Here is a 21,114-nt window from a genome sequence, read left to right on the forward strand (position 1 = left end):
GACTAACACTCCAGTTGATCACTTTTTATGAAGTGAAACGATGATTTGCCGCTAGTCTAATACGTCGCGGTTAACACTGACAAACATTCGTGATCTTGAACCACCACCGACAAGCAAGGCTGCAATGCTATGTTTCAGCAACGCCTGTGTCGTATTTTAGGCTTCCCGGCACTTGAATGCAGAGCAAACAAGACGTTAGACCTAGAAATAGAAAAGCGTTGTCACCAAAAACATTATCACCTCGAGATTCGCAACTGTAAACCCGATATTAGGTGGTTACTTTGTATCTAGATGTTCGAAGGTAATGAGATTAAAGTTTTACAAGGTTCCTTGAACGCAACCCCAACATAGCAATGGTGACATGGTTCTATGAGTAGGAAGTGTTACTCCTGAGTGGTTATGTTGGAGTAAACTACAATTTCACATTGGAATAACCACCGTAGTCTACTTTCTGGCCATGTTTTATCGCTACATTTTCCGGACACCCGTGTTACCGAGCAGAACGGCACACCTCGGCGGGTTGCAACTTGTTTACCGAGCGCAGGTAGCTTCTGACGCCAAAGTGACTGCTCTTTTTCTGCTACAAACTAGCCTTTTGTATTCGGTAAAAGCTGCTGTACATTGTATCGATCATTCGAACCTCCATGATGGTGGCTGTGGGACAACACCTGCAGTGCCCAATTACCAAGAGGTTAGGATCGTATTAAGGTTTTGTTATTACAAGTGTGTCCGGACATAACATTAGGAACACCTAAAAGAGTCCATTACAAGATAAGGATCAAAGATTGTCAATTCGATAACAGGACCGCTGTACGTAATGTTGTGGACGGTGACTGTTGTGTTTGAATGCCACCTTTCATCCTCATGTATGTCCCAATTAGAGGCCACTTTGCACCCGAAACGACGAGGTGCGCCTGGCAGAGGAGGCCAGCAGGAAGTATGGCTCCCAGGCTCCAACCATCTTCTCAAAGGTCATCGACAAAACCATCCCTGCAGACATCATCTACGAGGACGACAAGGTAAATGTGTCAAGGCGTCACGGAGCCCAGAGATCCTCAAGTAATCTAGTAATGTGTCTCATCTAGTGCTTGGCGTTTAGGGATATCAGTCCGCAGGCCCCGGTTCATTTCCTGGTCATTCCACGGAGCCCCATTCCCAGGATAAGTCAAGCCCACGATGATGATGCTGAGGTGAGACGGCGAGGCCGTGCAATAGATACAAAAACACTGCTATCAAAGATAAAATACGGCTATTTATTCACCTCTGCTGCCTCTTGGCTCCCAAGCGAGAGGGCCGTAGCAGTGAAACGTGGAGGGGAAACCTGTTTAAATAACTTTGGACATTGAAACACATGCACTTTTTGTTGTGTTTGTTTCCGTGATCATTCCACACGTGCAGCTCTTGGGACATTTACTGGTGGTGGCCAAGAACGTGGCTAAGAAGGAATCGCTAACAGAAGGCTACCGGGTGGGTAAGTCTCTGAACCGCACTCGTGATGATGTTGTTGTGTATGACGTTGATGTGAGTACGTTCCTGTTCCTGTCTGCAGTCATCAACGACGGCAAACACGGCGCGCAGTCCGTCTATCACCTCCACGTCCACGTGTTGGGAGGGAGACAGATGACATGGCCGCCAGGATGAATGAAAGGGTTATTCAATTCATTCATGTTAACAAGTTAGACCTCTACTATCAAACTGTTAGCTATCATGTGTACAAATATGAGAGCCCATCTTTGTTTTGGATGCAAATAAAGATGCTATTTTCTAGCCACGTGGAAGTCTGGAAAATATTCTTTTCCATCCATCCGTTTTCTGTGCCGCTTATCCTCATTAGGGTCGTGGGCGAGAGGCGGGGTACTGGACTGGTCGCCAGCCAATGGCAGGGCACATATAGACAAACAACCATTCACACTCACATTCATACCTATGGACAATTTAGAGTCGCCAATTCACCTAACATGCATGTTTTTGGAATGTGGGAGGAAACCGGAATACCCGGAAAAAACCCACACACGCAACATGCCCAACACATTGGTTTCACTCCACTCCTGTAGGTGGTGGAAATGTGCATTATTTAGTCACCACAGTGCCATCTGGTGGACATAGTGGGTCACTGCCCCACTTGGCCATAATGCCATTGAACGATGGCGTATTAGGGCCACATTGACAAAAAAGAAATCTTGAGATTTTGAGAATAAAGTCATGAATTTACCACTTTTTTAGTAATATTATTATTTATAATATTTTGTATTGTATGTAATATTACGACAATAAAGTTGTACATTCTATGAGAATAAAGTTTTAAATTTATGAGAAAAGTCATAAATTTGAGAAAAAAAGTTACACTTACGTGAAAAAAATAGTCAATTTACAAGAAAAAAGTTGCAAACTTATGAGAAAAAAGTCTTACATTTATGAGAAAAAAGTAATATAAGATTAAAGTTGTAAATTTATGAGAAAGTTGTAAATTTATGAGGGAAAAAGTCGTAAATTTCCGAGAATAACGTGTCATGGTGTCGTACGTGTCAGAGGGAAAATAGAGCATAGCTCTTCAGGAAAAAAGGAACCTTTCCTTTTGCTTCAGGCAAGCTTTTATTTATAACGTGGCAGCAAAACAGAGCAATTACCCCACCCCCTCCACATGCCCAAGGCCAACGGTCACAAGTCCCCCCTTTTCAGAGCTGTCTCAGGCCATGCCTGTGCCATAAAGTTACGAGGTTTTTCTCGTGAATGTAGGACTTTACTCTCGTAATATTACGAGTGTTTTCTTAGATTATTTTCATACTCTGTCGTAACAGACATTCCCTGAGACAGCTATGAAAAGCGGGGACTTAGGGCAAAAGCTAATAGGTAAAAGGTCACTTTTTTTCTCTTAAATTTACAACTTTATTCTCGAAATCTCAGATTAATTTTTTTCAATGTGGTCCTAACACTCCGTCGTACCATTGGACCTTTTCTCCTTGACACAGAGACGACCGAACAGCAATGAAGGCAGAGCACAAATGAAATATGAAATAAAACTGGCATATGAAATACCACAAAGTGATGCAAACAGTCTGTAACGCAGTTTACGATTGAATGCGGATAACCAATACAACACAGCTGTCCTTTCCCTGAAGCTAGCGGCGATGAGCGGCCTCACCAATCATTGACAATCCCCTCCCACCTCAAAGTGTGTTACGCTGTGTCGGATGTGGTGTGATTCGCTGACCTGCGTGCGCTTCAAGGAGGTTACTGCGTGTCACTTTGGAAACAGGGTGAACTTTACTCCACATTACCTTCAAAAAAACATACTGTAAGAAAAGCCCATTGCAGTCATGCATGTATCTTACATAGAAATACTGCAGTAGTCACAAAGTAATGGCAGTAATAAGTTAAGGTTGGCTCAATTATGTGTAACAGTTGTTTTTGGCTGCACATGAAGTACTCAGAAATCCTAAAAACACAAGTGGAACCAACAAAGTTAAACACTTTCCCCGTAGATAATCATACTGTAAATGTATCCGTTCCATGGTCAAACTGTCACTAAAAAAACTCTATTAACAGTACAGGCAATGTGTTCAAGTAAAAATATTCTTAACATACTAGTTGTCGTACAAGTGTAAAAAGATGTATAATAAAACTGAAGTCAAGTAAAAATGACTCACCCTTTGAAGACGCTTCATATAGACTGAACAGGCAGGTGTTTGCGGCGCGATACTGACACCTTGTGGTGTTTTTTTGGTAATACTGGGATTGCTAAGTGTTGTGTAGCACATTAACAGTGTCATTTAGTCTACCTGCAGTAGAGGGCTAGGTTTGGACACACCTTCTCACTGAAAAGCACGAGGAAGTGTCTCCAAACTTTTGACTGGCACTGGTAGCTGATGGACATCTAATCAATTGTATTTCCCATGTTGTACTGAGCAGCCAGAGCCACTGTCGCTGTATAAGCTCCATTTCTGGTTCTATGGTTATCATCACACTTGTCATCACTGACACCCTCACGTTGGAGGTTCCACTTAACGTCTTTTTAAGAGCTGTGCGGTTAAACCATAACCCGAAGAATGCTGGTAATGCACCGCAGGCCATAACATTAGGTACACCAACCCCATTCAAAATGTCCGCCTTCACAAAGATGACCCTGCTGGGCTGTCACTAATGTCAACAGCAGTCATCTGATGTGAACACAAACAAGGCACACAGGTGTCAGCTTTCGGGTCTTCGTCACCTTGACAAGTCGTGACCTTGGCTCGACTCGGGCGGTGGATGTTTAACCGGGCGTCGCGGCTCGCTGGATTGCGTAACTCTCTCTGGACCTGAGATGGGAGGTGTGGCGGAGAGGGCGCTTGCAAGGCATTCCTGCCACGCAGGCTTCCTATAGGCTGCTGCTCACCTCCAGAGGAGGGGGGGGCAGTCAGAGTGGAGCACCTGCACAGGTCAGCCTAACACTCCTTCAGGTCTTCATCGGACTGCGTGTAGGAGGTAAGAGGCACTGCTTATTTTGCACTTTGTCTTGGTTTGAGTTCCATTACCTTCATATTTATTGTCATTTTCATTGCAGTGTTGTTGCTCACATTTGCAGCACACATTGTACAACCCCCATTGAAATGACTGTTTCTTTACAACGTATTTGCAAAATTGACTAGCTGTCAATTGATGTACGGTGGTGTGAAAAAGTGTTTGCCCCCTTTCTGATTTCTTATTTTTTTAGCATGTTTGCCACACTTAAATGTTTCAGATCAAACAAATGTAAATATTAGTCAATGACAACACAACTCAACACAAAATGCAGTTTTTAAATGAAACTTTTTATTATTAAGGGAGAAAAAAATCCAAACCCACATGTCCCTGTGTGAAAAAGTGATTGCCCCCTAAAGCTAATAACTGGGTGGGCCCCCCTTAGCAGCAACAACTGCAATCAAGCGTTTGCCATAACTTGCAATGAGTCTCTTCCAGCGCTGGGAGGAATTTTGCAGAATTGTTGTCATTCAGCCACATTGGAGGTTTTTCCTTTTTAAGGTCATGCCACAGCATCTCAATAGGATTCAGGTCAGGACTTGGACTAGACCACTCCAAAGTCTTCATCCATTCAGAGGTGGACTTGCTGGTGTGTTTTGGATCATTGTCCTGCTGCAGAACCCAAGTTGCTTTCAGCTTGAGGTCACCAACAGATGGCCGGACATTCTCCTTCAGCACAATTCAAGGGGATCATCAAGATGTTTTCTGGCAAAATTGAGACGAGCCTTAATGTTGTTTTTGTTCAGCAGTGGTTTTGGTCTTGGAACTCTGCCGTGCAGGCCGTTTTTGCCCAGTGTCTTTCTTATGGTGGAGTCATGAACACTGACCTTAACTGAGGCAAGTGAGGCCTGCAGTTCTTTGGATGTTGTTGTGGGGTCTTTTGTGACCTCTTGGATGGGTCGTCACTGTGCTCTTGGGGTCATTTTGGTTGGCCGGCCACTCCTGGAAAGGTTCACCACTGTTCCACTTTTTGCCATATATGGGGATAATGGCCCTCACTGTGGTTCACTGGAGTCCCAAAGCTTTGGAAATGCCTTCAGAACCTTTTCCACACTGATAGATCTCAATTACTTTCTTTTGGGGGGTGGGGCCAACAGGGGGTGCAGTCACTTTTTCACATAGGGCCATGGAGGTTGAGAAAAAGTGCATTTTGTGTTGAGTTGTGTTGTCATTGACTAATATTTACATTTGTTGGATGATCTGAAACATTTAAGTGTGACAAACATGCAAATAAATAAGAAATCAGGAAGGGGGCAAACACTTTTTCACACCACTGTATGATGTCCTTCAGTGCCCAGAAAGACGCTTCTTTATATTATTTTATTAATTTTACAAAATACATTGTGTATTTTTTTAGTAAAATCCTGCAAATATTCTTGGATGTCAAGCAGTTTTTGAACTTCCCTTTAAATCAATGAAAATATAATAATAATTTATAATCAAAATATATTTGGCGTAAATCACAAAAATGCACAGCACAGACTTTATTTTTCTGTTGTTTGACCATTTGTTTTAGTGGAGCAGTGGCCCACCACATTTGTACACTTACAAGTTTATGGCTATAATTGTTTGTGTTGTTTAGATCAATTATTTCATGTGTTTTGTCCTTGTGATTGCTAAGACATGCAAGAATTTACATTTTGCACTGTTGGATCTTAAGGCGGTTGTAAGTAGAGCTTCAAAGTGCAAAAAGAAGAAATGGAAGTGAGACTAAATAACATTTTTCAAGGTTACATTTTTTCTCATTAGAGAATAAAACTTTCTTCCACCTTTCAATGTCCCGTGTTTGGTGCTCGCCTACAAATTCCAAACTGCCAATTTTGTGGCACTGAAGGAGACAAGGCCTTTGAAGACCTTTTTTTTCTTTCTTCAAAGTTTTCTCTGGCAGATGGCGTCTGATGGTTATTGGACTGCACTCGGCACCAGTAACAACCTTCATTTGGGCCAAGGATGGTCCTGTGTCTTGACGGACAGCCAATGGCATCCTCCGGCTCAGGGCCGGATTTTTTTTTTTGTCACTTGACTTTTTTGTTCCATAACCCTCAGGATGTTTGAAGAAGTTTGTCTTACTGCGTCCAACCTCGGCAGCGATGGCGCGCTCCCAGAGGCCTTGCTTATGCAGCTCAACAATCCCACCGCGTTCAAAGAGAGAAAGCTTTTCTGCCTTTGCCATCAGGAGATCATGACAGTGAGAATACCTGACAGAAAATCACATTCAATCCACACATTTGCCAAGATTTGGGCTTTTAAAGGTTGTGCTCTTAAACTTTTGATCAGCTAGAACAAATTGCTAACTCAAACACACACACACACACATAGTTACACTGTATATAGTGTACAGTATATGTACATATGAGGATGTAAGAATTGACCTTTGTGCACTTGAGTGGACTTTGCTTGATCTTGACTTGCCACACTCTTTATTCTGCAAAACTTGCAAACTTTGACCCACAGGAATCTTGACCAAAAGTTACTTTTCACTGTTTAAAAAAAAAAGGTCAGACTTGAGTGTTGTTTTGGGACACAGTGTGTCCTAGTGGCATCATAGTAGTACGCTAAGTTGCAAAATTAAGTTCTAGGTCCATATTCAGGGGTGCATTTTCACTTCTCAACATTACAGTCCACTTGCATTGGGCCCAAGTTGGGGTAGTGAGCCATCAGAGCCACCAGATAGAGTTGTGGTAAAACCTCTAATGTGCTTCACTATCACCTACAGCAGTGGTCCCCAACCCCCAGGCCACGGCCCGGTACCGGGCCATGGGTCATTTGGTACGGGGCCGCACAGAAGGAAAAAATAATTTCCATTATTTCATTTTTTAAAATGTTTTATTTTGAAAAGTGGCCGGATTCTCTCTATTACATCCGTTTCACTTGACGGATGTCCATTGTGGGTGTGCTAACTTTATCTCATGCCGCACAGATAGACTACTAGTGTATTTTTACCATTTTCCTTCCACCTCATATTTGGTGTCAAATGCTGATACTATGTGGGAATGCATGAAGGTAAGTTTTGATGACTTATTGAGTGCTAATGTCCACATTTGTCTCAAGCTAATTCATGCTAGCCACTGCCTTTTACCACACACGTCAAACAGCCATGTAATCATCTCTCTGGAAACACTTGGCTGGAACTTGAACTGGTGGATGGTGGGTCAGCATTCATTTTGTGCTCTTAATTTGATGTTATTCATGTCTTAGTTTTACACAATACATCATAAATAAGATAAATTAGATCGCGACAATGTACGAGCCCCCCGGTCCGTGGGAGATTTGTGGGAACACAAGCCGGTCCGTGGGTCAAAAAAGGTTGGGGACCACTGACCTACAGGACTGGAGTGGAACAACATTGGCCAAAATGATCTTACGGATTTTTAGGCTTTCACTGCCACTCTAGTTGTGCTTCCATCCACTGAATTGCTGAAAGGCATGAGACAAATCCAGAAGATCTGTATGTATGTATCTGGTGGGATACATCGTGGTCATCTACCACCATTTTTTTTAGTAAGTCAAGGATTCCAAGCGAGTAAATCACAAAAATATGTAGATATGTTACTAAGCGGCTTGCTATTCGCTGCAGTAGTCACTCGCTTTTGTAATGTGCATTACCGCCACCTAAAGGACGGGAGTGGAACTGTATCATATTTTTTAAACGACTTTTTAATGATTATTTGTCTTTCACTGCCATTCTAGTTGTGCTTTCCTCCACTGTCTGCATTGTGGTCGTCTAGCACCACTTATTTCTACCAAAAGTTTCCATCACCAAAAAACATGTTACACAACAAAGTGCAGTGACAACAGTCTAATGATTTGGAGAGCATGAGAAAGAAGAAAACGACACATTGTTAGCACATAGTGGATTGCATAACACAGCAGCAACAGAGACAATTTTGTAATAACGGGAAACACCAAAAGTTTTAAAGAGCATACAGAGGTAGATAGAGCTGCTAGATGTTGACCACTCATGGTACTTCAAATGCATTCAGCTACTGACATACTGTGGAGTTAATGTTTCAAAACTACATAAGGGAGTAGCCGAAAGCCACAACTATGTTTTGATCACCACCAGGCAGGTGTTCGCTTTTCTAGACCAAGCACCAAGCACCAGGCAGCCATAGGAGACTTCATTCAATAGAGGCGGCAATTGGATCATTTATGGTAAATAACTTTTTTTTGCATTATCTTTCTGAACGCAGACTACGTAGTTGTACATTACGCCCACTAGATGGCACAATTTCTACGCAAACAGGACACAAACTTGCCAGAGGCTCTGCTGGCGTGTTGACAACGTTTATGTTTGGTCTTGTCTGCCATGCTGGCTGATGAGCCAACGCAGCTTTACTATTATTTAGGCCAAAGGTGACTCAAGACTGAAGGGTGCATGCCAAAGATGTCCCAACTCTGTCTGACACAAATAAACTTTCAACATAAGGGTCATTCAGTGTTGCAATGTGACGTTTATAAAGGAGCGGAGTCCTTTCAGTGTGACATTAATGCTCATATTCCGTGTAACAGTGAAGGGAAGATGGGTGATGCTGCGTTGAGCAACGGGCTGACGGCCAATGTGAAGAGGTACACGGACACCAAGCATCCACTTGATTTGAAACATCGTCTCATTCAACTTCAGTGTATTCATTCCCAGCATGTCACAGCAAAATGGGGATCTGGCCTTCTCTACTCTCACCATGGACTCCACTTCCGAGTCACAGAGCGGACCCTCAGCTGAAGCACAGGACAGACCCAAACCAGGTACTGTAACAAGTTTGGGCAAGATGGGGGGTGGGCAACTTATTTGATGCTGAAAATAAACTTTTATTGTATTTATTTTGTGCAAATTCTTATTAAAATCCCGATTTGTAAAACATTAAATATTTGACACAAAAATGCTGTTTATATGTTAACACTACTACTTACAGTAGTATTTCTTAATTATTCAATTGGTTACTATTACATTGATATTCCTAATGCAGACAATACACTTTTATTAAATTTTTTTATATTATTATATTTTAAATAATTTGTTGATTATGCTTTTTAAATAAAACTCATTAATGTCACTCCAATATTGTAAATAAAGATTTTTTGTAATTCATAGAATTTTCTTTTAATGAACGTTTAATTTTTAATACAACCTTCCTGACACATAGTGGCCGTTGTAGTATAATACTACTGCAATGGCAAAGTGAGCATTCACACAGGAGCTGCTGTCAGCCACAACTCACACCAGTCACTGGCATTCAGCAACTCAACAGTAGCTAACATCAACGTCACAGATATTACACAACACATGACATCTTGTAATACCTTATACACTCATCCCCCCTCGTGTATCACGGTTAATAGGTTCCACACACATCACTGATAAGTGATAAGTTCCCGTGAAGTAGGATTCAATATAAATAAATGGAATATTTTCGGAATTATGGGAAAGATAACCTGTTTATGATCTTCTAAATACGGTTTTTAACATTATGAGCTCCCTCAAGACCTGAAATAACCCTGCTGTAGTCACCTTTACATTTGTATTACCAAATATAGTAGATATAATCAGAGAAAATAAGCCATATTAGATATAAATAAGATAACATAGACTCAGATGTTAGCAGTTCCTTGTTTTTTTATGGACAGCGTACTTCAGAGCGTGCTTTAATGGCTTTACACTCATATTATCCAATATAGTAGACATAATAAGAGTAAATAAGCCGTGGAAGACGTGAATAAAACTCCTGATCGAACAGTGTCACAGTAAATGTCTTCCCTCGGGAACTTTAGTGACGAGTCTATTGCCTGTCTCACCGAACAATTACTGACACCGAGTGGCCAATGTAGAACACAATACTACCGTACGTTCCCAATTAGAATGCTTCTTCTGCCTTCTACTTGTATTTTAGTTCATTTAGTTAGTTCATGTAGCTGTTTTTATGCTTGAAAATGCTTAATTTAGGCCAAAATAAGCGCAATTTGCTTAAATATGCATATTTTATCAAACCAATATTAGGCCATATTCAACCACGAGACAGCGATCATTTATTAATTATTGGCTCCGCCAAGCGCCGGCGCGTGGAGGTTATGTTTTTGCCGGCTTATGTGTTTATTTGTTTGTGTTCAAAATAACTTGAAAAGTTCTGAATAGATTTCGATTACATTTTCAGGAATGGTCTGAAATACGATACGGAAGAACCGATCAAATTTTGGTGGTGATGCGGATGACCGTCTGTATCCAAGAATTTTTTTTAAAAGGGATTCTATAACATTGCAAAATAGGACCATTTTTGGCATGTGTGCATATAACACAAAAAAACAGAGCACTTGTAAAAAAAATGTATAGATTCTACATTATATCAATGAATGTAGGATTATTATTTTGGTGTGAATCCCAATGTGGGGGGAACTATGGCGCTTGGCAGAGGTCTGAGCTCTCCGAGTGCTTCTCTAGTTAATAATTTTTTTGAAAAGCCGCGATATAGCGAGGGAGCAATAATCAAACCGTGATTGCGAGCGAAGACTGTAATGTTAATTTAAAAGTTATCATTAAGACAAAAGGCAGACTATGCTAATCTATCACCAGTACAAACACAATAATAACAACTTATTAAATAGTTACTAATTCAGGTATTGTCCAACAAATGTCACCTGGGGTCATGGAAAAAAAAAACCTCTTTAAAGACTCCAAACTTTGAAGAACAAAACAATACTCCTCCGGCAGGGTTGCATACTAATGAGATCAAATACAAGAGAGCCTTTACTCACGTGTATTGACCAATTTGTTCACTGTTGTGGTTGTGGCAGTGCTATGCCACAGCATTGCATCATACTGGCAGCTGTTTCTATTATTTTGGTTACCTTACTGAACTTAGGATAGTAGTTGCAAGTGTGCCAAACATTGTGGACAATGAGTGTACTGTAATAATATCATGATCGTGCCAAAACCAGGACACTACAACACTGTGGATGGCACATGAGGACACAACCAAAAAAACAAAAAGCAATGTTTGTAGCAAGCAAACAAAATGACTTAGCTTTCCAAACCAGACGAGCAGGTAAGCATGCACGCACCTTCCTGTTTCATCTCAAGTAACAACAAGACCTCGCCTCCCTGGCGGGGCGACAGAATCGCCATGTAACACACCCACACGGGATATCCAGCCATGCCCGCACTCCTGTCTCACTCCTCACTGTGGTTTGGTTCAGTTTAGTTGTTCTCGTGTGACTTGTCATCAATGGCGGGTAAATGCAGCTGCCCCTGTTGCCCCCCAGAGCCAAAGGCCACACCGCTGAGGCCGCAGGTGGCCGCGGCGAGCGCCCTGACTCCGGCAGAGCAGCTGTGGACCACCAGCAGGGACCAGGCGGTCAGACTGAGGATGGAGGCATCGGGGCCTGCGGCGGACACCCCCATCACCGTGCATCAAATGTTCCTGGAGACGGTGGAGAGCTTCGGGAGTCACCCAGCCTTGGCCCACAAGAAGGACGGCCAGTGGGTGACGCTGAGCTGGAGGCAGTACTACGAGCAGTGCCGAGCAGCCGCCAAGAGCTTTCTGAAGGTTTGTTTGCATTGAAGAGAAAGTACTTTTGCACTGCCACACGTCTGGAGGCTTTCTTCTACTGTTAATTATTGCGACTGTATGCTGTCTTATGTGAGCTCAGAACGCTAAATTGTCCTCAACTGTATTTCATATTATGCTGAGTTCTCTGATTACTTTAAAATACCTTTGTCGACAGAGGGCACGTCCAGTATGCAAGGTATGCAGGGTGTCAGTATGCAAGGTATGCAAGTTTTTAATTGACCTCAAATAACCAGGAATGGTTCCTTGGCACAGCAATGTAAAAATGTACTTGCCTATTAAGAATTGCATCCTAAATTGGAGAGTTTGTGTTAGCTAAAGTAAAAATTCCGTTTGAAACAGTGTCCCTTTGTTTACTTGTTTCATCACGCACACATCTTATCAAGCGTCAATCGCTTTTGTCACACTTGTAAGCAACACACGAGCTGGCAGACAGACGCCAGCTCACCCGCACTGTCCCTCAACCGGTCAGACGTGGATTACACAGGACTGTAAAATGACCTAGATCGGATCAGAACACTCTCAGTCACACTTACAGTCTTAACTTCCCAATCGCTAATGAGCTGCTATACTGTTTATTAAAAACAACATATGCTGCTGTTTTCTATTTTTCCCCTTTGCTGCTTTGACATGACAAACATTTCAGGGAATTGTAGCAACCCACAACCCGCCCAGAAGCGCCAGTAACTATCGCCATCATCTCTCGAGGGAAGCTAATACTGTACATGGGTGTGTGAAATCTACAGCTTGTGTTACAGATCCCGTTTCAAGGCCGTGTTTGTGCCACACGCAGCTTACGAAACTGGATGTCGGTCAAATGTAACAGAGGCAAAGTGTTAAAAATGCATGTGTGACCTCTCTCAGCTGGGCCTGGAGCGGTTCCATGGCGTGGGGATCCTGGGATTCAACGCCCCCGAGTGGTTCATCGCAGACATGGGCTGCATCTTCGCCGGGTAAGACGCGAGAAACTGAACACCACAGGTGTTGTTTGTAGGTGCAACAATGCACCTGTGTACAGTGACTCGGCACCTTTCGCCCTGGCACTGCATTTATCGCTTACATCTGTTGCTGTAGTTAAAGTCCCAATGTTGGTATCGGCCATCAGACTTTTAGATGATTATCACTATGATGACATGGCTGGATTCAATTATTGACCTTACTGATGAATTTGCAGATTCATGTTCTGTTTCTTTATGATCTGTTCACATAAAGTACCTGATCTGATGTGTGTTTCAGGGGCCTGGCAACGGGAATTTACACAACCAACTCACCTGCAGCTTGTCAGGACGTGGCTGCAAAATCAGAAGCCAACATCCTGGTTGTGGAGAACCACAAGCAGCTGGAGAAAATTCTGCTGGTGCTGAGCCCTTATACAAGCTCCATGGCGGTCTGTCACTGACTCAACCCTACCCTTTAACTGATGTGTTTTGGCAGGTCAAAGATGAGCTGCCACATCTTAAAGCAATCGTCCAATATAAAGGCGAGCTGCAGGAGAGGCTGCCATCCCTCTATACGGTACGTTCACAGCTTCGACAAGATGTGGACATGGCAAAAATTAAGTTTTAAACGGTTTCACATTTTAGTGGGCAGAGTTCATGAAGCTGGGCGAGGATATCCCTGACAAAGACCTGGATGATTCCATCAGTAGACTTCGAGCTAACGAATGCTGTACCCTCATCTATACGTCAGGATCCACTGGACCCCCGAAAGGCGTCATGCTGAGCCACGACAATGTGAGTTTCCGTTTGAGTGAAGTATCATCTTTTTAAAAAATTGATGGTTGGTACCACTTTTCAAGAAGGAGGACCAGGGGTTGTGTTCCAACTTCAAGCCTCAACATTCTTGGGGAGGTCTATTCCAGACTACTGGAGCAGAGACTCCTGAGGTCAAATGTGGTTTTCACCTTAGTTGTTGAACACTGGACCAGTTGTAAAGCCTCAGCAGACTATTGCGAGTTTGCCCAACCCGTAAGTGTGCTTTTTGTGGACCACGCTTCCAAAGGGTGCTCCGCCCTGTCCAATCGGAGCAAGATCTTGGTTTGCAGCGGCAGATATTCACGGTACACACTGGACTATTACCATCTTTATGGATAGAATGTAGAGGGCGTCTAGTGTGGTGGTCTTAGGATCAAATCTCAGCCATTTGCACATGATGTGATCCAGATGGCCTCATCAGTTGTAACCTTCAGCATTTACTGCCTCAGGCGGAGGAGTTCACGTATCTTGAGGTCTTGCTCAAGAGTGATGGAAAGATGGCTCGTGAGACGGACTGACGCAGCGTCAATAGTCATAGGGCTTTTGTGGGTAGTGTCCAAATAAATAAACAAGATAGCAGATACAAGGTGTGGAAATGAGCTTTGTCCGCAGGGTGTCCGAGTTCAAGTATCTCTGGGTCTTTTTCAGGAGTGAGGGAAAGATGGATGGTACGACGAATTAATACAGCGTCGACTGTCATCGGGTTTTTGTGGGTAGTGACCAAAAGAACAAGGTAGCAGTTACAAGGAGTGAAAATGACCTTCCTCCGGAGGGGGTCCAAGTTCACCCTTAGAGATGGAGGACTCTGGCAGGTGGTCTTTGTTGAAATCAACCCAAACCAGACAGTGGAACTGTACCACTTGGTGGAAACTAGGATGACATAAATAAAAAACAGAAAAGGTTCGAAGACAGAGATTTAGAAACTCGTGGCAGAGAGTTATCAGCGTGTCTCAGTGCTTCTTTCAAAAACAACTAGCAGCTTTTCTTTTCCTCATGTGCAGCTCACATGGACGGCCCAAACAGCAGGAATCGTAGTCGACCTGCAATACGCTGAGGAGTCTGTGGTCAGTTATTTACCGCTCAGCCACGTGGCAGCACAAGTCAACGACATGTACATAACCATGAGGTTTGGTGCCACCACCTACTTCGCAGAACCGGACGCCCTCAAGGTGAGGCTAGCCGATGTTCTCCAAAAAGAAAATGGTCAAGGTTTTTGACGAGTATGTCATTTTCCCTGAAGGGATCATTGGTAACAACGTTAAAAGAGGTGTCTCCGACCACGTTCCTTGGAGTTCCTCGCGTCTGGGAGAAGATGGAGGAGAAAATGAAGGCTGCCGGAGCCAAGGTGTCCCCACTAAAGAAGAGAGCAGCCGACTGGGCCAAGTCCATCGGATTGCAGTACAACTACAGTGCCATGCACGGGTGAGACGAGAGACAAGGTCCAGGTTGATTTCAGACCAAGTCGACATGTGACCCAAATGACATGCCTCTGTGAAATATTTGTGGTGACAGGGAGAATCGTGTTCCATGGGGCTTCACGCTGGCTAACCAAGTGGTCTTCAAGAAGGTGCAAGCCGCCTTGGGCCTCCAGCGCTGCAGGACTTTGTTTACAGGCTCGGCCCCCATCTCCAAAGAGACACTGGAGTTTTTCATGAGCCTAAACATGCCTTTGATGGAACTGTACGGCATGAGCGAAAGCAGCGGTCCTCACACCGTCTCCACAAATGCAGACTACCAGATCAGCAGGTAAGCGGCTAAGCAGTATCTTGGATTTGTTTATTAAAAATGTTAGCGTGACATCACAACAACAACACAAACATCCCATCTTTTTTTTTTTATTTATAGCAAACTGCATGTAAACAATGGTGCCGAATCATAACTTTGGACATCAAGTGTGAATTCAAAGCAAACTAACACTGTTGACTGCACTCCCAGCTGTGGGAAGGTAATGCCAGGCTGCAAGGTCAAGCTAGACAATCAAGACAGCAAAGGAAACGGAGAGATCTGCTTCTGGGGCAGGAACATCTACATGGGCTACCTGAACATGCCTGACAAAACAGCAGAGGCCCTGGACCAAGACGGATGGCTGCACTCTGGTGACGTGGGAAAGTTTGAGCGAAACTTCCTGTTCATCACAGGAAGGATAAAAGGTGAGGACCCGGGTAATGTTATCACAATGCTTACAGTACATTTGTATTTGTCATCCTTTTGATTAACTCAGTGTTAGGGTGTGTTAGTGTTAGAGTGTTAGGGGAGGGCCACTGTGAAAAGAAAAAAGGCTAAGTAGTAAAATTACAGGAAAACAGTTGCAATTTTATGGGGAAAAAAAGTCACGATTTTAAGTGAACAAATTCAAAATGTTCCGTGAATAAAGTCAGCATTTTACGAAAAAAAATAAAAAAAAGATTAAAACTGAAATATGTGAATTAAGTGGAAAAATTATAATTGCATAATAATAAAGTAAAAATATTAAGTGAATAAAGTTGTAACATATTACACAAAAAATATTTTCAGAATAAAGATGTAATTATGACAATAAAGCCCAAATATCAATTTTATTGGAATAAAAATCACAATGTTATTAATAATCTGAACTTTGAAAACAAAAAAAAATCAAAATATTAGTCGGAATATACAATGTATTTTTATATAAACATAGTGAAAAAATATTACCAGAATAAAATCAGACTATTACAAAGAACAAGTACATTTTCGTGATAATAAAGCTGGACTAATTTGTGAATAAAGTTATACTTTTATCAGAAAAACAACAATGATTTGACGAGAAAGAAGTACTACTACTATAAAGCACCGGTGTGCCTTAAAAAGACCAGAAGCCATGGTGATGGTGTTTGTTTGGCCTCCACACACAGAGATCATCATCACTGCAGGAGGCGAGAACGTGGCGCCCGTGCCAATCGAGAACTTGGTGAAGGCTGAGACGAGCATCATCAGCAACGTCATGCTGATTGGCGACAGGCGCAAGTTCCTCTCCATGCTGCTCACGCTCAAAGTAAGCTCCAGTGTGTCACTGAAGCTGATAACTCCGTTCATGATCATTTTGTCAAAGTGACCTTGCTGTTTGCTGCCACAGTGCGTCGTGAATGAAAACAGCGAACCGACGGACCAGCTGACCGACGAGGCCATACGTTTCTGCCAGGGGATTGGCGTGAGTGCCACCAGGGTGTCAGAGATCGTTGACAACAAGGAGCCAGCCGTCTACAGGGCCATCCAGGAGGGCATGGAGCGTGTCAACGCCAAGGCCATATCCAACGCCCAGAAGGTCCAAAAGTTTGTCATCCTGGCAAAAGATTTCTCCATCTCTGGAGGGGAGCTCGGTGAGTGTGAGCAAGCCGGGGTGGAGGGCTACGCCATCAGTAGCCCCTGTCACACAGATCTTGCAGCAACAGAGCCGTCACAGCGAATCAGGCTTTTACATTAATCTCTATCTTATCTGAACGGCATTGCCTTATACGAGGATGTCAGGCTGTGATGCTACTATACCTACGAAGGCGGAATATTGCCGGGACGTCTATGTCTGTGCCGTTTATGCAGAATAGCGACGACACGGGAACAAGGCAGAAAAAATGCTGTCAACAAGCTCAAGTCAAAGAAATCACAAGTGTGTGACTATGAGGCCTAAGTTACATCTTTTTCCCCCTATAGAAAAACATCTGAAAAGGCAGGTCTGGTCAGGATTTATACATGCAAAGCAGTAGGTGGTGCCAAAGCGAGACCAGATAGAACTTGGGGATCTGTCCTCAGGGAAATTCATTCCAAATTGAAATTAATACACGTACAACACACACAAAAGCAGTCTCCGAGAGGTGATCAACATTTTGCAGTCATGTTGTTGTTATGATCGGCTATACAACGGGTTGGCAGCCATTTTGCCTCTTCTTTGAGTTAAAAAAAAAAAAAAAGTTTGCAGCTGCAGACTTTTTTTTTTTTTTTACTATTTTTTTTTTACTATTTTTTTACTATGGAAGCCCGTTTCGGCCAATGAAAGAAAACAATATCCCAATGGTAAGCCATAATTATCAGATAAACAGTCCAAATGATGTGATAAAAAGCCTAAATTATATAATTATAAGATAAGAAAATTCATAATTATGAGATAAAAAGTCAAAATTATGAGATAAAAAGCCATAATTATGAGGAAAAAATTTTAATCTTAATTCTTATCTTATATTTTTATCTTAAACTTTTTATCTCATAATTGTATCTTTTTATCTCATAATTGTATCTTTTTATCTCATAATTTTGAATTTTTATGTCATAGTTATTACTTTTTATCTCATAATTTTGACTTTTTATCCATGATTATAACTTTCCTATCTTATAATTATACATTTTTATCTTGTAATTTTGACTTTTTAACTCACGAATACAAGCGGCTGAAATGAGTTTCCTCCGTAGGGTGGCTGGACTCCCCCCAAGAGATGGGGGAGGAGCTCGGTCATCCGGGAGGGGCTCACAGTAGAGCCGCTGCTCTGACCGGACGCGTCCCTGGTGAGGTGTTCCGGGCATACCCGGCCGGGAGAAGGCCCCCCCGGGGAAGACCTAGGCCACGCTGGAGGGATTATGTCTCACAGCTGGCCTGGGTAGGCCTTGGAAGTCGTAATTATGACTTTTTATCTCATAAAAAACGTATCTGCATATCAGTGCTGTCTGCTCAATATGGTTTACATCGCTTGACTCATCACAGGCAATTACATATGCTTGCGCTGAATGAATGTCACCAGTTTTCCGATTGGTGATGTTTGTTGCCATGCTATTGATCCTGTGCTGGACTGTCTTTGCAGAGACAGGTACAGGATTTCTTTCATTTCCTGTTGGTTTTTAAATTCGAAGAATAGATGGTCTGATATTTTTATCTGTGAACGGCTTCCCCCTCCTTACGATTCTCATGTGCAGCCACAATACTAGCAGCTGTATTTGAGTTTGGCACGTTCATCCACTTCTTGATGTAGTATGTTTGTTTTCTGGTCGACCTTCCGTAGTACGGTGGTTCCAAAATCGCTCTCGTATGCCCATCTGCAGTTGGGTACTTTTCAGAAAAAGATCAAGAGCTGACGGAAAACATAAGTAGTGAGCGCGCACATGTTAGTTAGCGTACTCAAAGCTATAAACCGCTGTGCATTCCAATGTTGGCGCCATCTAGGCAGCTGGAGGAGTCCGCTGCATCGTCCCTTTCAGACCACAAACCAGTACAGACGGTGTGAGGAGCGCCTCTGCTGGCCGAAGTCAAATAGCACATGGCATTTTTTGTGCATGTTATAGCCAAATCCTACCCTTTACCTTTTCTGGAACGCAGCATCAGTGGCCTCAACAGCTTCCAGTCAAGGTCACGTCATCAAAGCATTCCAGGCGACATTCCAAGCAGCATTCTATAAAAGATCAAATCAGGCTGTGAGATTCAGGTGAAATGTTTATGTTTGTCTTTGTGTGTGCGTGCGTGCAGGGCCCACCATGAAGCTGAGGAGGCCCATTGTTGTCAACATGTACCTGGACAAAATCGATGAGATGTACGCTGAGGAGAAAAAATAAAGCACCGATGAAGAACTCAGTGTGCGATATGACGAAATGCACAACTTTGTAGCTAAAAACAAAAAGCTGCTCTTAATTTTTGTTTTTCTTCGGGAACATTATTTAAGCTTGCCTTGAAAACATTTACTATGCACTTTTTGTAAATAAAACCAGCCAATCATGGCCAAAGTGCACCACTAAGGCAGGCCACGTTAGGCAGGTTCACTTGTCAGTTTATGAAGAACACCCTGATAGTAATGTCAAATAAGTCAGCTCAGCATATATATGATAAATGTAGTGAAAATGCAATAAAGGATTTACTTCCTTTGACAAGTTTTATATTGGGATGCTTCATAAATTGGCTGGTGAGAGACTGTATTTTGAATAATGATGTTGCTATATGTAATTAACCTGGGTTGTTTTTTTTTTACTGGGTCCCCAATTGTCAGAATAAAATGTTGTAAGCTGTTTTAATCATCACCAAGCAGGTGCGCAATTTCCTAGCAAATATCTTTCAAATTCATGTGTATTGTGTTCTTTATTATTATTGTTATTTTACATGTACAGTAAATGTCATAGTTATGGCAGTTAATGCAGTTTGGGAAACCCTGCATCTTTAATGATCAGCAAATTCCAAATTTTTTTCCTCTGTAAGGACTCCCTATGGAGGATTATTATAAATGTCTATTTTTGTGATAAATATATTGCATCTAAATGAGTGTTGCCAATCTGATTTTGCTCTCTGGACCTCATTCTTTGAAAGTAAGTGTAAAGCTGAGAGTAAAATGACTTGAGCAGTGATTGTTTTGTTTGCTACAGACACTCCTGTGGTTGCAGTGTGTACAGCTGACACCATGATCATTCATATTTTTAGTTACCGGTAAATATATTTAGTCATTAAAAAAAAAAAAAAAAGTTGAATGGGTGTGTTTCAGCAGGAAATGACACAAAACCTGTAAGAGGTTGTGTTAAGAGTAGGGCTGTCAAAAATAGCGCATTAAGAGCAGTAACTAATTTATTCATCACGTAAAAATTTCTAGCGTAATTAACGCATGCGCACCTTGTTACGACGGAGTGTTAGCGCCGCATTGAAAAAAACCCAGCAAGTCGTAAATTAGCGAGAATAAAGTCGTAAATTAAGGAGAAAAAAATCCATAAATTGAGGAGAAAAAAAAGACATATTACCTTTGCCAAGGCCAAAGTGCCCCATTTTCATAGCTGTCTCAGGCAATGCCTGTTACGATGAAGTATTAGAAAAATTTCGAGAATAAAGTCGTAAATTTGCAAGAATAAAGCCGTAAATGTATGAGAAAAATCTTTAAATAAAAAAACTATGTTACAGGCATTGCCTGAGACGGCTATGGAAAGGGAGGACTTATGTGGCCGTTGGCCTTAGGCATGTGGAGGGGGCAGGGTAAGAACGGCGGAAGTGAGATGGGCTAGCCAAGCTAATCTAAATGCTAAATGCTCAACTGCTCTCATAAATTTCCCACTTTTTTTCTTGTAAATGTACAACTTTATTCTCGTAAATTTACGACTTTAATTCTCATAATATTACAACTTTTTTCTTGTAAATTTACAACTTTATTCTGGTAATATTAAGACTTTTTTTCTTGTAAATTTACATTATTCTCGTAATATTACAATGTTTGTCAGGTTCTCGGTGTGGTTAGGACCCCAGATGCAGAGGCTGAGAGTTCGTGTGGTTATACAGGAACTTTTGGTGGCAAAAATAGAGACAAAAAAGGCAAATGAAAGTTACACCATGAAGA

At 42.2% G+C, this 21,114-nt stretch overlaps 2 protein-coding genes across 5 annotated transcripts; both read left to right on the forward strand.

Annotated features, from left to right (window-relative positions):
• The first annotated feature begins 206 nt into the window (after window positions 1-206).
• On the forward strand, window positions 207-1,778 carry hint2 (histidine triad nucleotide binding protein 2). Of its 3 annotated transcripts, none has more exons than XM_054772374.1 (5): window positions 207-691; window positions 882-1,019; window positions 1,086-1,190; window positions 1,399-1,467; window positions 1,550-1,778. In XM_054772374.1, exons 1-5 carry the CDS (start codon window positions 458-460, stop codon window positions 1,622-1,624), a joined length of 621 nt encoding a protein of 206 aa, XP_054628349.1. In that variant the 5' UTR covers window positions 207-457; the 3' UTR covers window positions 1,625-1,778. The 3 variants fall into 3 exon arrangements, with proteins under 3 accessions (XP_054628349.1, XP_054628347.1, XP_054628350.1); XM_054772372.1 differs by having other exon boundaries at window positions 265-691; window positions 1,399-1,471; XM_054772375.1 differs by having other exon boundaries at window positions 326-544; window positions 1,399-1,471.
• Window positions 1,779-4,420: 2,642 nt separating this feature from the next.
• Window positions 4,421-20,075, forward strand: LOC129179297 (long-chain-fatty-acid--CoA ligase ACSBG2-like). 2 transcript variants are annotated; one of them, XM_054772366.1, is made up of 15 exons: window positions 4,421-4,464; window positions 9,013-9,069; window positions 9,140-9,246; window positions 11,755-12,038; window positions 12,924-13,012; window positions 13,296-13,416; window positions 13,494-13,574; window positions 13,643-13,792; window positions 14,815-14,982; window positions 15,054-15,235; window positions 15,326-15,559; window positions 15,749-15,963; window positions 16,687-16,826; window positions 16,908-17,151; window positions 19,278-20,075. In XM_054772366.1, the coding sequence occupies exons 2-15, from the start codon at window positions 9,023-9,025 to the stop codon at window positions 19,361-19,363; spliced, it is 2,148 nt and encodes a 715-aa protein (XP_054628341.1). In that variant the 5' UTR covers window positions 4,421-4,464; window positions 9,013-9,022; the 3' UTR covers window positions 19,364-20,075. The 2 variants fall into 2 exon arrangements, with proteins under 2 accessions (XP_054628341.1, XP_054628340.1); XM_054772365.1 differs by lacking the exon at window positions 4,421-4,464 and having other exon boundaries at window positions 9,125-9,246.
• Window positions 20,076-21,114: the final 1,039 nt, after the last annotated feature.

Source organism: Dunckerocampus dactyliophorus, chromosome 4, assembly GCF_027744805.1.
Source record: "Dunckerocampus dactyliophorus isolate RoL2022-P2 chromosome 4, RoL_Ddac_1.1, whole genome shotgun sequence".
NCBI lineage: Eukaryota > Metazoa > Chordata > Actinopteri > Syngnathiformes > Syngnathidae > Dunckerocampus > Dunckerocampus dactyliophorus.